The sequence below is a fragment of the Ursus arctos genome, unplaced genomic scaffold (assembly GCF_023065955.2).
Source record: "Ursus arctos isolate Adak ecotype North America unplaced genomic scaffold, UrsArc2.0 scaffold_34, whole genome shotgun sequence".
Lineage (NCBI taxonomy): Eukaryota > Metazoa > Chordata > Mammalia > Carnivora > Ursidae > Ursus > Ursus arctos.
The window spans coordinates 7,100,544-7,119,896 of NW_026623030.1; the positions used below are offsets into that span (position 1 = coordinate 7,100,544).

The 19,353-nt window shown below is 42.9% G+C and overlaps 2 protein-coding genes across 3 annotated transcripts in view; both read right to left on the minus strand.

Moving 5' to 3' along the window:
• The window catches only part of GNAL (G protein subunit alpha L), a 143,146-nt gene that overhangs the window by 18,181 nt on the left and 105,612 nt on the right, over positions 1-19,353 (minus strand). The window lies entirely within an intron of this gene.
• On the minus strand, positions 1,768-4,471 carry CHMP1B (charged multivesicular body protein 1B). Its single transcript, XM_026486292.4, has one exon. The coding sequence runs from the start codon at positions 4,338-4,340 to the stop codon at positions 3,741-3,743; it is 600 nt and encodes a 199-aa protein (XP_026342077.1). The 5' UTR covers positions 4,341-4,471; the 3' UTR covers positions 1,768-3,740.

A 19,353-nucleotide genomic window follows, 5' to 3' on the forward strand; every position in this document is an offset into this window, starting at 1 on the left:
CGCAGGGTAAAGTTCACATTTTCAACCTGGCTTCCAAGCCCTTCCCTGTCTGTCCAATCTCTTCACTCTTTTTGATGTCTTGACGTTGAACAAACCCTTCCACTCCTTTCAAATCCCCGTATGACTTTGGACCTCTCCGACCTTTGTGTAATTCCCACCTCTTTTTCTTTGAAGCCCCAGATTCAACCCTACCTCTTGCTAAGAAGCCAGTTCTTACCACTACTGACCCGATTCCATTCTCTATTTAATGTTCACGATCTGATTAGCACGGGCTACTGCCTTATACTGACTTACTCCCTTCTTAAAAAAGTCCAGGTATAAAACACGTCATGTGTGTCAAGTGCGCTAATCTTAAATGTTCATCTCGATGACTTTCTAACATTTGTATACGCTCATGTCCATTTTTCTCTTTACGCATATGGTTTATCTACCTAACTGTACTGAGGACTGTTTAAGGCAGAAGTGTGTCTTTTTTTCTTTTTCTCTAGAAAGAAGCCCCAGATAGCCAACATCTGATATACTTTAGTCTGAATCCTTTACTGTATTCAGTCATTCTGAATAAAAACTGCTGAACTGTTTGTCCTGCTACATTCAAGAGGGAGGGAGGATGCATAAACCCCAGAGAAGGAGCGGATGTTTCAATTAGGGGAAATGCTCTGAAGGAAAAGGACACGTTGCTTCCGAGGAGACACAACAGGGCTCTGGCCGAGTGCCCACTGCACCCCCTTTACCCACTGTGCACGTTGTCATTAGAGAGCTCTAGGCATGATCACGGTGAGAGCCCTAAGGGAGCTATGCATTCACGCCAGGGACACAACCAGGAGCGAACTGAGCTGGGGACCACACCAGGCCCAGTGACTGTGACAAAGGCAGACATTGGCTTACCATCTAGTTGTAGAAAAACAACCCTAGCTAAACCAGGCGGGTATTTTACTAATGCGTCAGTTGATTTAAAAAAAAAAATTACAAGTGGCTATTCATCAGTTTATTCAATGTCCACTGGCTTGTAGCTTTTTTGCCGATAGTACTGAAGGCCTTGAGCTTTGGATTTTGGCGATAGAAAAGCCTCCTAGAGAATGGCACGTGTATTACAAAGGAAGCATCTAGAACACAAGGTCCCTCACTTCTGCTTTATGATGTGAAATTTTGTTTGGCTAGCTTGAGACTATGTTCAGTTAATAAGGTTATCAAACTGGTGCTTATTTTAGGTGGCTCTTTGCCAAATCCAGGACACAGGGTAGGCACATGGTGGACAGGACTCAGCATGCCTCCATCTGAAGGGCACACGTATGCATTAACGCTTCCAGAAGAAACAGCTTTAGTCAGACTTTTCCAGTTGCACACCTATTATCTGAACTGAAATTACTAGTTCATAAAATAAAAGTATATTCCAAATCCATGTTAAAACTGTGCATGTGAAGGCAGAAAATAAAAAAGGAGAAATAAGAGAAAAAATTGTACTAGTAGCTGTATGGAAGATCAACTGTAACCTTGGTATGTTTGAGCCTTTTGCAAATAATATCTATCATTAGCCCAGGTTAGTTTCAAGATGAGGAAGAATCTTGTTACCATGAAGAAACTATTATAGTAAAGAAGTAATAGCTAGGGTTTCGAGAAATATACATGGAAAGTCCATGTTAACAAAACAGAAATTAATGTGGTAAGGGGGATCCTGGAAAAATACCAGGCTTTCTGAACCAAATCTGCCTCTGAATACTTATTTTTAAATAGTTTTTTAAACAGGATGCGCTCTCACATGCAGTAACATGCAGTTTAAAATGATTTATTTGACAAACTTCTGTGGCTTACATTTCAGCATTTCATCAACTGCAAAAGTGAGGAAATAATTCATGGGCCTGGTATGCTTTTGAAAATATTTATGGTTCATAAAAATGTACATTTGTATAGTTTGAAATGAACATATTCTAAGAAAGTTCAAGCATATACAAGCATTGTTTAATCTCACAAAATATATTAATTTTGTTGGGCATATCTGCACTATAAAAGGGTCTTTAATTTACCAAAGGATTTGACACTAGCTATATTTTAAGTTGTAATTATTTTTTCCAGTCTAAAGAGGGGTTACAACTCATGCTATACTCACATAGCTTTTTCTGTGCAACCATGGGGATGAGAAGAGACACCAAAAGGGGAGAGTTCTAGAAAGAAGATATAGGGCAGGCAATCGACAGGTGTCCCTTATGGAAGACTTTGGAACAACATCCAGTCAGCTCTAAAGACACTTAAATACGAGGGTCAGTCCTCATCTGCATATACCTGTTTTTTTTTTTTTTTTTTTTGAACACACTCATTCATACTGGAAAACGTAATAGTGGCTATTTGGTCATGAATCTTTCAAAGGGCTTGAAAAAGTCCCTGTAAGTATCTTCTGAAACACTGGCATTCTTTTATGGGGAAATCTACCAGTGAAGGAAAAGGGGGAATTTCAAACGTCCTTAAGTATTTGACTTAGATTAATATACTTGCCAAGGAATAAGCAAGTTGCTGTTCTCCATGTTTGGAGTCTGTGAGAAAGTGGTGGCTACAGGCTTTACTTTGCAGCCAGAGAATACACACTGCTGTTCCAGAACGACGAAAGGCAGCACAGATGGAGGGTCAAGCCTGCTGTCCCATTCTCCATCTTTCCCTCTTCCCAGACTTCCAGCTGGCTGCACGTATATTTAAGTTATTTGCATGGCTAAAAAAACCATCCAACTTATATTTCTAAGGTTTTTCTCAACAAGTTGTTGCTTTAAAAGAAAATAATAAATGCAAATAATGAGAACTTAAAAAGCGGTCCTAATTTTATATCTATTTTTGGTTATTAACAATTAAAGAAAACCAAACACACCACCCCAGGGTTTTCTCAAACCAATCAACAGTTCTTTGGCAATGTTAGAAGAATACGACTGCCATGCTAATTAACATACTTTATGACAAGTCTAATTAAAGTGTTGAAATAGGAAAAAAACTAGAAATGTGTCCAAGATGTTCATTTGAAACTGTCATGTTCAACCGTGTCTTTTGAAAAAGTCTTTCGTACATGAAAATATAAATGAGCAGTTTTTCCTCATAATAAATGAAATTATGTGGCATTTTTTCCAGTTATAAAAGGATAACGACCACATAAAAATTTGTGGAACATAAACAGTAAGAGAGTATTATGCAGAAGGCCCTACCATGATTTTAGTATAAGTTACGAGAACAGATAATATAACAGTAGTCTGGATGTGATGGCAAAGAAAAAAAAATACAGAGAAATAGCACTGTCCCTAAAGTTGAATGAGGTGTTGATAGCCCTGTAATCAGTCTAAGTAATCATTCTCCTCTCTTTCATTTTTATGCACCACCTGTCAATTCTAGATATTACCAATTACACTAAATTAAAAAAAAGTTCCATTTTGATAAATTCAGGCAGAAAACTGAATACACGGAACAAGAGTTTTGACCAAATTTTTGAAAAAGATTCATACACACCAAATTAACTAGTTCTGTTAAGAGGCAGCTATAAAAATACACATCACAAGCTATACGGAACTTTAAAATCCAGTTAAGATGGAGGAAGCCTGGAATTTCTTAGTGTATCTGAAGAGCACTGTAAACCCAAAGGTAGAAGCATCTTAAGTAAAGAGCATTTCAGCATTCTGGCATGTTCAGTTTCTACTGTTTAATATCTCACTAATATACAGAGCATTTCAGAAGGTGGCTACGGCCAGGAAACCTCAGAATGGGTTCTGTCGTCACACCTGATCCCGCAGGCGGGCCAGTCTCTGGGATAGTTCATCTTGCTCGGCGGAAGCCACGCTAGTGCCCACGGAGCCGGTCTGCCCCTGCGGCAGCTCCATGTTGAGGTCTAGGCCAGCCTCGTCTGCCATTTCCTGGAGCAGCATATCCACTTGGTTCTGGGGAGTGGTCAGCGTAGTCGTGCTGCTCATGGTGTCTTCCATTTGCTGCGTCTGGACGTCCAGCGTCTCAAACTGGTGCTCGAATTTGTCCATCAAAGCTGAGATCTTCTCCAGATTCATAGTCTTCAACGTCGCATCCATCGACTTAACCACACCGGCCATCGACTTGGTCACCTTGCCCATCGTCACCGCCGTCTGGACTCTGGCAGCCACCGCATCGACCCGCGCACTCATTCTCAAGAAATTCACCGCCTGGTTCTTCTGGCGAATGGCGTTTTCGGCGTGTATCCTCGCCACTTCCATGTTGCCCTTCTGAATGGCCTTTTTAATCTTGGCCTTTTCGGCCTTTTCCTCCTTGTCGCATTTTTTGGCACTCCTGCTGAGTTCTTTGGCGGCGAACTTTAGGTTGAACAGGTGTTTCTCCATGTTGGACATTGCCGGATGGCTCCTTCGGGTCGGTGGCCAGGGCCAAAACGAGCTCCGAACAGGGAGAAAGAGACAGGTCCGCTCCCGGCCGCCGCTCCTTTGTTTTGGTCCCACTTCCTGTTTCTACGGCGCGCGGCGCAGACGGTGACGTCAGAGCCCGGCGCCGGGGCGGGGTCTGCGGGGGGCGGGGCCTGAAGGAGGCGGGGCGGGATGGGGGGGGGGCTGCGGGACCCGGAGGGCCCAGGAGGCGCCCGCGGAGGCGGGGCTCGGGCCGGACCACGCAGACGCGGCCGGGTTGCGCCGGACGCTGCGGGCGTAGGTTACGGCGCTCGCTCTCCACGCCCAGTTTTAAAAGCATTTAAGCATTAGTAAATTCACGAAGACTGGTGTCCACGCACGCTTGGGAATATATCTATTGAGGTAGACAGGCTATGTCTAGAGCTACACGTAAAAACAATCTCTGAACTCCAAATTGGCAGGCCTTAAGGCATCTGGTAAAACGGCTGAAAACCGGCAAACCGTCAACTAGGTTTGCAGACTAATGCTTGCTTTATTTGCATGGGTAACTGCCACCTTCTCAGGGGAACCTGAAACGGTGGATCATTAATGCATTGACAAAACAAAACAGAAGTTGCATCATTGAGTTGCTTGGAGTATTCTGATACCCTTTTACTGCAATGGGTGAAAACACCTTCCCTACCGTGGACCACCGTTTTCATTCTGTAGCTTTAAGTTCAGCTTATAGATGTGTTGCCAGCAACTATCATCCAAAAATCCTGTGGTTTAGTAATAAAAGGACCCATCTTTTGCTGACACAATTCTATCTATTTGATGCTTTATAAATATCCAAGGAACTTCACTCACATTGAAGTTTGACAGGCTACGTTGTCATTTTAAATCATGCAGGCAGAGAATGGTGAGGTTTTGGGACCCACACCCACTGGCATACATCAGAACTGTCACTATGTATCATACTCTTTAAAAACTCAGGCTTTCTAATGGCAGCAATGTGTGCTGTAGTTTTTTTGTTTTAGAAAGATTCCTCAGGTACAGGCAATAACAAAATATAAGAAGGCCCAACCTGCCCTAATGAGCTAGGTCGAAGATGAATACTGAGAGCTAATTCTGTTTAGAGAAAATTTTAATCAGGTGTCGTACCGTCCCTTTCCTGTGGTAACTTGCCAACAGTCTTGAACCACAAAGTAAAGGAGTGCTGGCGTCACATGCATCTTCCAAAAACACAGTACTGATTATATCACTCATTTGCTCCAAAACCTGGGCATAAACGCTGAACTTCTCTGGGAGACATATGGGTCCCCACCTTTTTTCCTTTCCTTTTTCCCCTATGTGCCAGTCAAACCAGACCGAAGCATGGAGTCTAGGATCATTTGCATCGTTTGATCAGTGTGGAGAATGAGGTTCACTTGAAGCTCCTCCCTCTGCGTATACTGCCCCTGCTGCCTGGGCTTACACCCCGTGCATCTCTGCCTGCTGGGATCCTGCCCTTTCTCAAAAGCCACCTTCTCCATGAAGCCTCCAGGGCCCCCTCCTCTGTGCTGTCCCTGTACTCTGTATCTCCGCCCTAGCACATAGGACATAACTCCTGATTTGGGGTCTCTGGGTTCAGGGCACCTACTATATTCTGAACCACATGGAAGCAGAGAACAACCTTATTCCTTTCCCTCCAAGGAACCCAGCCATCTCTCTGCACATAGCAGGCACAGAGTTCAAAAAGCCTTGCTGAATTGAATTGTGGTTGAGAGAAGCCAGAACATTATCTTAGCAGCATATCCAAGATTACTTTTTTTTCCTCAAGTAGTAGAACTCTTTCTTTACATAAGACACTTCTAGAAACAATATGAAAAGCAAATAAAAGGGAATAAATCAGTTTGCAGTAGGGATAGAGGGCCTACATCTCCTTCTCTGCTTGCCCTCCACCCCAACAACCCACCTTCCCTTTCCTTTTTGGGTTCCTTGCAGCTAGCAAAGCGGTTCCTTGACATGTTCCATAGTTTGCCTAACGACAAATACTAACTAGGCGAGAGGTTCTGGAATTTAATTACGAGAAACTCTGATAGATGAGGAGGAGGATGATAATGAACACTGATTAAGTACTAATATGCCAGGCATTGTTCTAGACACTTTATATGAATAAGCTTATCTCATCCTCATGAACCCTATGGGGTGGATACTACTAACACTTCCGATTTACTGGTCGGAAAACTGAAGCACAGACAGCTAAGCAACTGGCCTGAGACCACACATCTGCTAAGCGTTAGAAATAAGATTCTATGGGGGCGCCTGGGTGGCGCAGTCGTTAAGTGTCTGCCTCCGGCTCAGGGCGTGATCCCAGCGTTCTGGGATCCAGCCCCACATCAGGCTCCTCCACTGGGAGCCTGCTTCTTCCTCTCCCACTCCCCCTGCTTGTGTTCCCTCTCTCGCTGGCTATCTCTCTGTCAAGTTAATAAATAAAATCTTAAAAAAAAAAAAAGAAATAAGATTCTATGGATACAGTGAGACCAGTAATAAAATAAGGCGGAGTCCAATCAGTTAACAAGAATAAAAGAGTAATCATCTTTGGCGTAAAAGAAGATGGTGACTAAGCTGTTCTTTTGAGAAGATTGAGGAATTGCACCGACTGTGAGGTTAATGCGACCTAAGTAAGGTGATAAAAGCAATTAACATGCCCTGACGCTACAGTCATTGATGGATGGCAAGTCTCCTCTCTGGGCTGGGGTGGACTTCCAGAAGCCATATTTTCAGGTATCAGGACAGCCTGGAACACGGAAGAGGCCAGCCTCACCTTTGGCCAGTGCTCCTCCCCCTCCTCCCCCTGAGCTCAGGGGTAGCAGCCCCCAGGCCCCGTCCCCTTCTCTCCCCTATCAATACCCCAGCCATCCCCATTGTGTTCAGTGTGACCTATAGCTAACACTCTCACTTCTACACTTCTAGAGCAAAGTTTCCTTCCACGCTCCAGTATCCCCAACTGTCTCCCGACACTGGAGAATTTGGGGTGCCAGACTGTTTGGCAACTCCTTCAACTGACTGAACTCTCAGTCCTAACCTCTAAAACCTGCTCATTCTACTTCTTAAATGGCACCTCTGTTCATCCAGTTATTCTAGCCACATTCTTAGGAATAATCCTGGACAACTCCCTACTATGTTCTGTTGCTAAGTTTTTCCATTCTTGACATTCCATCAAGGGTGAAAACCTTCAGGGTCTGTTTTTGACTAGCATACTTTCTTTTTCATGTATGTAGCAAAGGGGAGATTATTTCGAGTTTATGAAAGACTATCAAAGGAAACTTTGGTCCTAAGGCAATTCTGACTGCACGTGAGAATCTTCTGGACTCGATTCATGGTGCAAAGAAAGAATACAGACCTTCCTTGATTTACAAATATGCTACATCTCAATAAACCCAGTGTAAGTTGAAAATATCCTAATTTGAAAATGCATTTAATACACTTAACCTATTGAACATCATAGGTGAGCCTCGGCAACCTTCAACATGCTCAGAAGACTTCCATTCGTCTCTAGTTGGGCCAAATTATCTAACACAAAGCCTATTTTATGATCAGGCATTGACTGTCTCATGTAACTGACCGAGTACTGTACTGAAAGTGACAAACACAATGGCTTATGGGCACAGAATGGTTGTAAGTGTACTATCCTTGTGAGCACATGGCTGTCTGGGAGCTGTGTCACTGCTGCTGCCCAGCCTTTCTGGACAGGAGCTTACTGCACACCGCTAACCAAGGGTAAGATCCAAATTCCAAATTCCAAGTACGGTTTCTACTGATGTGTATTGTTCCCACACCGTGGTAAAGTCGAAAAGTTGTAGTTGAAGTATTGTAAGTCCGGGACCCTCTCTATACAGTTTACAACCCTGGGACTAGTCAGACCTTCTGCGGTAATAACACCACCTTATAACACCCACAGCCAAAGTAGAAACTTTCTTCTTAGGGACTGTAAGAAAATTTTGATTAGAGTACAGACATTCCTAGAAAGCTGCGAGTCAATCCAGTTAATTATTTTTATCATAAAATGAGGAAGAAAAATATGTTTTAATTTGGCTCCTGTAGCCCATTGTTTTTCTTTCTTCCTTTGAACCAATACAAATGTTTTAACTTGAGATATTTAAGAAGGACATACAGCTTGATTTCACTGGAAAAGAGTCATTTGCTAAATCTAAAGACATTCCAAAATAAAAGAAGGAACTAAATACACATGAAAAATAGTTTTATTGTGTGTGTTCAATGATTACTGGCTTCTCACAGGTCGTTTTCCAGTAGTTTTGAAATGTTATGCCTCGAACTCTCTTTTAGAACTCCTCACTCACCACAATTTGTATCTATGTATATATTTGTGATTTGCTCAGTAGCAGCCTGTCCTTTTAGATCTTTCCATGGTGACATTTTGGTTCTTGACCTCATACCTGGTACTGATCGACCTCTGGGACACACAGATGCTTAGTAAATTTCTGTTGAAAGTATGAATGCCTCCAAAGAAAAGAGCACTGGATATATACCCACTTGGTGACCATTTCAAGTACCACATTACATACTTATATGTTACTGTATATCTTACATATGTAATTGTTTCTATTCCTTTTTAATTTCGGAACACAACTATTATTTAGACCTCCAAGAGTCCTCAAACCTTGGGATATTGCAAACTCATTGTACCCCACATTATGTTAACGTGATGTCAAGGTTTGAAAGATGAGAACAAGAAAGAGTTAGAAACAGAAGAGTTGCACTTGAGTGGGCTTCCACATTACTGTGCGTGCAGACTGGTGATATCTGGGTTATTGGTTCTCATGGTGGCGTAGGGAGTCAACACTCTTACGAGTATCTGAATTCCCTATGTCCTAATGGTCTAATTTGGCATCTACGACTGTATTGACAGAGGGATTCTCCTGTTCCTTCTCTACACTGAGTAACTTACCAATTTGATGACAGGCTAGAGATTAACTCTAGATACTCCTGGCCTTTAAGAATGGTCCAGGATTACTTTTGTTGCTGAGTAACGCATTGATTACCTCGTTCGAGATGTTCACAGAACTGGGGGGCTCCATATGCCTTCCCAGTCCTCCTTGTAACAAAGAAAGATCCAGATTTAGGACAAATCGATGGCACGTATTCTTTTTTTTAAAAAAAGTAGTCTCTAAATATTACTTTTCCTGCTTGGGTTTTGTTAAAGCATAACTTTAGACTCTCTTTAGTTCTGTCTTATTTTAAGATGATTTTGGACTTTCCAAGTAAAAGGAGCAATATGAAAGCAGAGGGAGTGGTGGGTGGTGTAGTCCGGACTGGGCATGGGGCACCAGGCTCTTCTTTCCTGTCCTGGGCAAAGCTGTGTGATTACTTGTGTGACCCAGACCGGGCAAGCTCTCCTCATTGGGCATCATTTCCTCATTTATAAAACTAGAAAGGCATCATATAAAACTATGATCTAACAGTGGGTAATAATGCCTTCATCAGCCCTTGGCACTTTCAGGAAGGACCGTTCAAAACCACTAAAATTAAAAAAAAAAATCCCTCAAAATAATTCAGGCAAAGTCTCAAAAGAGTGTGTTTTGGCAAATATGTGAAGCGACAACGACTCTCACACACTACTAGTGGGCGTGGCAGTAGATACAATCTCCTTGGGAAAAAATTAGCATTCTCTAATAAAGTGAGAATATGCATCCCCTCTGAGCACGCATTCGCGTCTCTTATCCACCCTAGAGAAACTCGCACATGTATACCCAGTTACAAAAAAAATGTTCAGAGCATCATTATTCGTCATAGCCCAAATCTGGAAACAACCCGACTGTCCATGAAGAGAACAGAAAAATACATTGTGGTGTCTTTTTATAATTGAGTATTATGTAGTAATGAAAACAAATAGCTATAACCATACTCAACACATGAATAAATCTTAAAAACTTAATTTGAGCAAAAAAAAACCCTAGACCAAAATGGTATACACTGCATAATTTCGTCAAAAAATAATCTCTGAAACAATCTGTACAGATGTATTGTAAAATTTACTAAGAGAAAATGTGTATTATCTAAATTGCCCTTGTCCCAGCAATTTGTGATGGACATTTGCAGATCTTGCAGGAACATGTGGAGTAGATTAAGCAAAAAAGAGAAGGCAGACTGTGTCTATTTCTGTGTGACTCCTTCATTTACAGAACGGTCTGTAGAACCCCCTTTGATGGGGTTCCTGCCTCAGAGGGAGAGAATAGTATGAGTAGAAACTACACTACAGAAGGAAAACAAAGACCTGAAATATTTTTTGTCTGTGAAATGGGCTATGTATTCCTCTTTCCAGTCACTGTTCCCATTTTTCACCAGAAAATTTTTTTTAAAGATTTTATTTATTTATTCGACAGAGATAGAGACAACCAGCAAGAGAGGGAACACAAGCAGGGGGAGTGGGAGAGGAAGAAGCAGGCTCCTAGCCGAGGAGCCTGATGTGGGGCTCGATCCCAGAACGCCAGGATCACGCCCTGAGCCGAAGGCAGACGCTTAACCGCTGTGCCACCCAGGCGCCCCTCACCAGAAATTTTTATTATGCTACTTTTTTTTTCTTTTTAAGAAAAGCTATTTCCCTGCATAGAAACACATCGCAATATCTCCTGCTGCCTGACTGTCCAATGGGACACTGGCGGGGCATCCTGCAGACAGTTCTGGATGGAGAGCGATTTCACAACTACGATCTGGGGCAAATGAGTAGGACTGCACACCGGCTTGTCCAGGCTACTCTGGGAACCGGGAAGCTGGCTTTTCTCACATCACTTTTTAAAAAACTTGAACATTAAGCTTACAATCCGCGAGTTAAAAAAATTGTTAATGTGCACATTAGGCAGTAAATTTCGCTGCATATGAAAACCTTCTCTTGTCCTCCTCTCAGTGCACCTTGTGTATGTCATGAAATCAGATCGTCAGAAGCCGGGAGCATCCCCAGAGCTAGTCTGGATAGAGTACTGGGACGGGGCGGTGGTGGGGGTCTTACCACGGCTCCCGGGAACAAGTGCGTGCTGCTAGCGTACTCATATCCCAAATGATGCCGCATCCGTCCTGCCACGAGACACAGCTTGGAAGTCACATCATCTCACAGTTGAATTAAGCTTCAGTCAAGCGATTTAGCATATTCATGGCCACAGAACAGAGTACTTGTTCTAACAACTGCCTATTCTGAGAACCATTTGAAGTCCTTTCAATTCTGGTTTAGCCCCTACTATATCCAAAAAGGAAGGAGTCACTGGCCGTTAGTGCCTGTGCAAGGCTAAGCCTGGTAATCCCCTTTGGTCAAGGAAGAACTGCAATTAAACTTTGGAGCCCAAACATTAAGATTCGTTCATTTAAGCTGGTATCTTTAGTTAAAAGCAACGCCGTATTAGAAACCAAATACAACTTAATTCAGTGAGTCCTACTAGAATTTATTTATTTATTTATAGATTTATTTAAAGATTTAATTCATTTTAGGGGCGCCTGGGTGGCACAGCGGTTAAGCGTCTGCCTTCGGCTCAGGGCGTGATCCTGGCGTTCTGGGATCGAGCCCCACATCGGGCTCCTCCGCTGGGAGCCTGCTTCTTCCTCTCCCACTTCCCCTGCTTGTGTTCCCTCTCTCGCTGGCTGTCTCTATCTCTGTCGAATAAATAAATAAAATAAAAAAAAAAGATTTAATTCATTTTAGAGAGAGAGCGTTCATGAGCGGGAGGGGCACAGGGAGAGGGTGAGAGAATCCCAAGCTGACTCTGAGTGTGGAGCCTGATGTGGGGCTCCATCCCAGGACCCTGAGATCATGACCTGAGCTGAAACCAAGAGTCGGACACTTAACTGAGTGCCCCACCCAGGCACCCCCAAATAATTTATTTTTAACACTTCTATTTAGAATGTAAGAAGTCTTATAACAGAGCAGAATATCTCTTGTCACTTCTGTATTTCTATAATGCACTATGACAGGATTCAGTTTTCTCTGAGATGGTGAACACTGGTGGCTTAAAGGAGGCCAAAGATCAATATTTTAAAAGAGAGTGTTAACTTCATGGGCCGCCTGGGTGGCTCAGTCAGTTGGGTATCTGCCTTCAGCTCAGGTCATGATCCCAGGGTCCTGGGATCAAGCCCCGCATTAGGCTCCCTGCTCAGTGGGGCATCTGCTTCTCCCTCTCCCTCTAATGCTTCCCCTGCTTGTGTGCTCTCTCTCTCTCTCTCTCTCACATTCTCTGTCTCTCTCTCTCTCAAATAAATAAATAAAATCTTAAAAGAAAAAATAGAAACCTTACCTCTCTTTAAAAAAAATAAAAAATAAATAAAGTGTTAACTTCAAAATGGTTTCGAACTTAGTCATCAGGTGCAAGAGACCTCAACTAAAACGTAATGGATATGCATTCTTGTTCTATTATCTTTGATGGCGTTGGGCTAGAATCTTCCAGCGTGTGCCTGTATCCCACAGCTATTTACTGAGTTCACAGTTCAGGGATGATAAGTAAGTCATCTGCAAACATGACGCACGTATAATGTTCCATGAAGCAGGGGTATTTATTTCCCCCAGCGTTTCTTCTCCTGGAAAGTTCTGCACACCTGTGGCATCGAGGTGCTGGCTGAGGTTTCCTGATAAATTCAACAGGTGGTGGTTTCTTTTCTAGGAGCCACCAGGCTGCCTCCGGACATGATTAACCATGTCCTAAATATAGTATGTCCCAGCCAAGACTGGCAGCTGGAAAACAATACTTAATAGTGAATCTTAACATACTGCAGGAAAAGGAAATTTTTTTTTTGAGTAGTATAGGGGTTAAAGGAGAACTCAAAGCTAAATTAATTTCACCTTACATTACAGTGTGAAACTCTGCGAATTCTTCAATGTCACTTTACAAGAACTAGGACAAGGAAACAACCACAAGTTGCAGTCAGCGTGGTTCCTGCTGCCTGGAAGCATCCTGGTGTTTCCTTTCTGCCAGTGGCCCACTACCTGCCTTAGGTCCTTACAAGGAAGCCAACCTTTAGAATCTAATTGTGGAAGCATATGGTTGACCAAGGGTGGAGAAAGAAGCTGTAGGAAGAATCTTCTGAGGAGGGGTGCCCCCTGGGCTCTCTATTTTCAGAGACCACGTATGGGAACACGGACCTTCCAATCTACACCCACCTCATGCTTGAGTTTCTTATCTTAAAAGAGATCTGGGATGTCATTAAACATGTTCAGTGGAGGGTAATAACAATTTTTCTTTTTTGCAAAAACGACCTATTAAGTTCCATGGATGTTAGAAGAAGATATATTTAGTCACTGCAGGTATCTTGGCAGAGTACAGCAAAGTGATTTCTTTCTTAGAAGTTACCACTTGTCTCAGGCAGCTGGTATGAAGACTCTTTCTTTCCTTCCTCACAGAAATAATGTAGCATTCACCTTAATGCAAAATGTTAATTCCAGAGTCACAGTAATAGAAAACAGATTCAGAAACAGAGGCATACCACGCACTGCACTGTTGTCATATGAATCAAAGTGCTAGTGAGCAAATGGAAATTCTATTTGTGTTTAGATCTCCTTCATCTAAAAATAATAATAGAATAAACTTGTATTTGAAAGATGGCTTTTCACTGATATCACAGATTCTAATTTTTATGTGATCAATGTGGTCTGGTGTAAGAAAGAGGTGTAATTCTAACCACTGACAGTAGTAGTAATTCTAACTACTATTCCAAGGGAGGCTTTTTCTTTCTCCCTGTTTTTTTGATGTGTTATCCAAGGGCAGCTTCCTTACTTGCTAAATTCAATGTAAAGGCTTTAATTAAATTTCTTGATATCGCGAACACATTCTCGTTTACTGGGAGGAGGGGAGCAGTTGTACAATGTACCGCGACGGTATACGGTTTTCTCTGAGATGCTGGACACGTCTGCCCTAAAGGAGGCCATGTAGCAGCAACCATCCGTATTTCATTGCTTTTAGTGGCTGAATAATATTCCATTGTATGGGCACACCACATTTTGTTTCTCCATTCATCATTTTTCTTGTTTCCACTTTCTGGCTATTTTGAATACTACTACTATGAACAGACATCGTGCCTTGATCTGAGCTTTCCAGTGAAATTGATTCTGTATACATGAGAATGGTGACTGTGAATGGTAGAGAACACAGAGAAAGAAAAGTTATAAAAGTCCATTATTTAACCACTATTTCTGACCACCTACTACGAGGCAGGCATGGTTACCACGTACAGTGGAAAGCAACAATTCCATGTGAGCAGTCAATAATGGCACGTGAGGGGCGCCTGGGTGGCACAGCGGTTAAGCGCCTGCCTTCGGCTCAGGGCGTGATCCTGGACGTTCTCGGATCGAGCCCCACATCAGGCTCCTCCACTATGAGCCTGCTTCTTCCTCTCCCACTCCCCCTGCTTGTGTTCCCTCTCTCGCTGGCTGTCTCTATCTCTGTCAAATAAATAAATAAAATCTTAAAAAAAAATAATGGCACGTGAACCATCCATAAGAAAGAGTTTTAAAAACTCGATTAGATTTATTATTCATTCAACGCATATTTAATGAGTCATTATGGTGTCAGCCTCTGCACGGAGAGGAGTAACTCAAAATGCCACGGAAACAACCTCTGATAAAATTACCTGCTAACTGCCGCGGCAAAAATTCTTTTTTAGAGATATTAAAGACATATTTTCAGCATCTCTGAGAATCATATTTTCAATCAGTGTTTTGCCTTTGCATTTCTGTTCTTCTCTTTCCTCTCTTAAACTGATTTAAAAAGGAAGCATGTGCCAAATGTGAAGCGTTGAAAGTCTTATACTGAATGCTTCCCACAGCATAACTACTGTCGCCACACTCAGTTCGCGTGTGCAGACGAACCAGAATGCACTGTATGGGGCCAGGAACATGAGCTTCAATCAAGCAATCGTTCACCACGTTTTAATGGAGGCTCTCCCCCGCCTTGGAATTAAATAGAAAAGGTCCTGAAATTAGGAAATCCCAAGGATCGGCAGTCTCCAAATTAATTTTACTGGGGCGTCCAAGTTCACATCTAACAAGCTAGTTGCAACAGGGGATCTCAAGTTAAAGTGCATTTGAAGTGCACGACTCAGCAGTGTTTTGCTTGTTCACAGTGGCGCAGCCATCTCTATGATCACTTTCAGGACGTTTTCATCGCTCTGAAAGGAAACCTGATACCCGTCAGGCAGTCACTCCTCAACCGCCCCCCTCACCCTCCATCAGCCCTATGCAACCCTAATCTACTTTCTGGCTCTATATGTCTGGCCGGGGCATTTCATAGCAACGGAATCATACAACACGTGGCCTGCTGTGTCTGCCTTCTTTCACTGAGCATAATGTTTCCAAGGTTCTTCCCTGTTTGGGTTTCATCCCTTTTCGTAGCTAGATAACAATTCAGCGTATAGGCAGACCACACTTCGCATATCCATTCATCAACTGATGGGCATTTGGGTTGTCGGCTCTTATGAATAATGCTGTGAATGTTCATCTTGAAGTTTTTGTATGGATGTATTTTTTTTTTTAAGATTGTATTTATTTATTTGACAGAGAGACAGCCAGCGAGAGAGGGAACACAAGCAGGGGGAGTGGGAGAGGAAGAAGCAGGCTCATAGTGGAAGAGCATGATGTGGGGCTCGATCCCAGAACGCCGGGATCACGCCCTGAGCCGAAGGCAGACGCTTAACGACTGTGCTACCCAGGCGCCCCTGGATGTATGTTTTCAATTCTCTTGAATATGTATCTGGGAGTGCAAATGCTGGTCACGTGGGAGCACCGTGATTAACTCTTTGTGGCTCTGCCAGACTGTCTTCTGAAGCAGCTGTACCATTTCATATTCCCACCAGCAATAGCTGAGGGTTCCAATCTCTCCACATTCTTGCCCACATTTGTTTTTGGTTGACTTTGCAATTACAGCCATCCTAGTTGCTGTGAAGTGGTATCTCATTATGGTTTTGATGTGCATTTCCCAATGGCTAATGCTGTTGAACATCTTCTCATGAGCTTACTGGTCATTTACATATCTTATTGGGGAAATGTCTATTCTGATCCTTTGCTTGTTCTAAAATTGATGAAAGCATGAATATTAAAATTATTTAACCTTTTATTACTGAGCTGTAGGAGTTATTTATATATTCTGGATACAAGTCCCTTAAAAGATACACGATGTATACATATATTCCCCCTTCTCTGAGTTGTCTTTTCACTTCCTTGAACCATGAGGACCTCTATAAAAAAACCTGGCTTTCATCTGCAAACTATGCTCATGATATGAATTGGATGGAAATGGAAGGTAGATGAGAGTGGCTTCAGAAGCTGAGGAAATGGGTGCCCTTGTGAAAATCCACTTATTTATGAGCTTAGGGCCAGGGCTTATCATCTTTACAATCTAGCATCTCGTGGCGCCTGACACACATTTGAAGCTCACTTAATGTTGAGGTTTTAACCTAACATAGTCTCTCACACCTTTAGGCTTAAGGTTTGAAATCCCGGGGGTGCCTGGGTGGCTCAGTTGTTAAGCATCTGCCTTCGGCTCAGGGTGTGGTCCCGGCGTTATGGGATCGAGCCCCACATCAGGCTCCTCCGCTATGAGCCTGCTTCTTCCTCTCCCACTCCCCCTGCTTGTGTTCCCTCTTTCGCTGGCTGTCTCTCTCTGTCAAATAAATAAAATCTTAAAAAAAAAAAGATTTGAAATCCTGGATAAATCAAGTCATATTATGGCGTGATGTAGTCCTGTGTAATCTTAGGCCATTCTGTTTCCTCCTCTTTGGGTTGGTGTGAGGATGAATTTGTTACCTTGTGCAATGTGCATAGAACAGTGCCCGCCTGGTGAATTTCTGCAACTCTGAGCTAGTTATCTTGCAGCTACACTTGGAAGCTTAGAAATCCGGGACACACCTGTAAGTCTCTCTGAACCCGTACACTTTGTTCTTACTCGTATTTAGTGGTTCTTCAATCTGAGGTCCTTGGGGTCCTTGGAAGTGTTTCAAAGAATTCAGCAAACACTCAGAGAATTGTAATAAAAACGCTCCTACAGGGAAATGTCTTATGTGGCATATTATAATGTGTGGAGTACCACTGATGTGTTAACTTGTGCTGCTATGTAATTTATTTTTCTGTAGACTTCTGATCTCATCTGTACATACGTCTATCCCTCCCCTACATTTTATTATGACACATTTCAAACATACAACTTGAAATAATTTTATAGTGGATGCTTGCACACCTACCATCTAGGTCTTGCCATACACGATTTTACCATACTTAAAAAAAATCACATATCTATCTGTCTGTCTACCTTACTTTTGATGCATTTCAAAGAAATTGCAGACACCAATTCGCTTCTTCCTCAATACTTCAGCACACAGATCTTTGTCTAGACATCAGTATTTGTTCACGGTTTTTTTCCGTTGGGTTAAAATTGAGGTCCAAAGAAGCACAGCTCTTGAGTGTACCTTTGCTGAGTTTTGACACACGTGAACACTTGGGCACTCCAGCTCCTAGCAAGCTGTTATTCACGTATTTTCCACGTCTTGCAGCTGTGCTGCTGTTTGGCAGGAAGGCTGTGGGAGTGCACTGGCCATCGTCCAGACGGCGCGGCCCCTGACCCGCAGTATAGCCACGAAGGTAAGTTCCCACAGGACTCGGACTCTGTGGCGGCCCGTGGCATCACGGCCCGCCCCGTGCTGAGCCCAGGCTCTTGTCACAGCAACTGTCACGTCACCGCAGGTGAAAATGTGGCATGGAATAGCATTCCGTCTTAAAGACTATCTTTGTGCATTTAAAAGTTAAAAGACCAAAACATTTACGTGTCTATCAGACTTGGCTTTTATGTTTAGAAATGTGAGGAGGCTGCTGGGAACTCAGCTTGGAAGAGAATGTCTTACTCTTCTCCTTTCACATTTGGCATCATTTAACTTAAAATGTTTCTTGTGATTACAAAGCAAATTAAAAAAACCAAACAACCCCGTTTTTGCTACTATTGGCCGTTACTCACCTACCTAACCCAGAGTGTTCCCAAACACCCTCTCCCCGGCAGGAAGACACTGGACCTTGAGCTCTAGTGAAAGACCCAGCTGTCATCTATGAGCACTGGGTTTCAATTCTGCTTTTGTCCAAATGGCCACATAGATCTTATATGAAGTAAATGTGACCCATGTGAACATCTAAAATAAATTTCTGTCTAATAAGATACCACTTTGGTTTGATATATTTATTCCAATAAAATATGACTTTGGTTTGGTGTTTGATGCAAATTACATTTGGTCCTGCTGCTATAACTTTGGAAACTGGACTTAGTCTTTATTCAAACAATTTTTAAAAATTTTATGTATTTAAAAAAAAGATTTTATTTATTTATTTATTTATTTGAGAGAGAGAGAGAGCACGAGCAAGGGGGAAGGGTAGAGGGAGAAGCAGACTCCCCACCGAGCAGGGAGCCTGGTGCAGGGCTTGTTCCCCGGACCCTGGGACGTGACCTGAGCCGAAGGCAGACTCTTAACTGTCTCGTCTGGACCACCCAGATGCCCACTGGCCTTCGTCTTTAAATTGGGCCCTGTGGAGTGTTCCTTGTCACCATCTGCGCCACCAAAAGGAGCATGGGAGAGGCTAAGGGTGACGCGCTGGGCTCCTCACTGCTGCTGTCCCCTCCTCACTCCTGGCACCCCGCACAGGACACTGTTTGACAAGGGTTCTATTTCTAAGAAACAACTGGCAAAATACAGCTCTAAGGCGGCAACAACATTATTATTATTTACTCTATATAGTTCAAGGGCTTGGTTTTCACAGCCCTCGAAATGAATCTAACAATATCTAGGGGATGGGAAACACCAGAAACTAGTGTGAGTTGCTGGAAGGGACAGGACTTGTAGCCCCATGTCAGCATCCTCTCTTTATAGGAAGCCTGATTCAATGAGGCGACGTGTGGGAACCCACCAGGATTCTCCACCCAACGGAGTCGTTTTCTGAAAGATTTAAAAAATTTGTTTACACAGGTGAAAAATGGGAAAAAAAATACCTATTGGTCTCTGATCCTGATTCCTG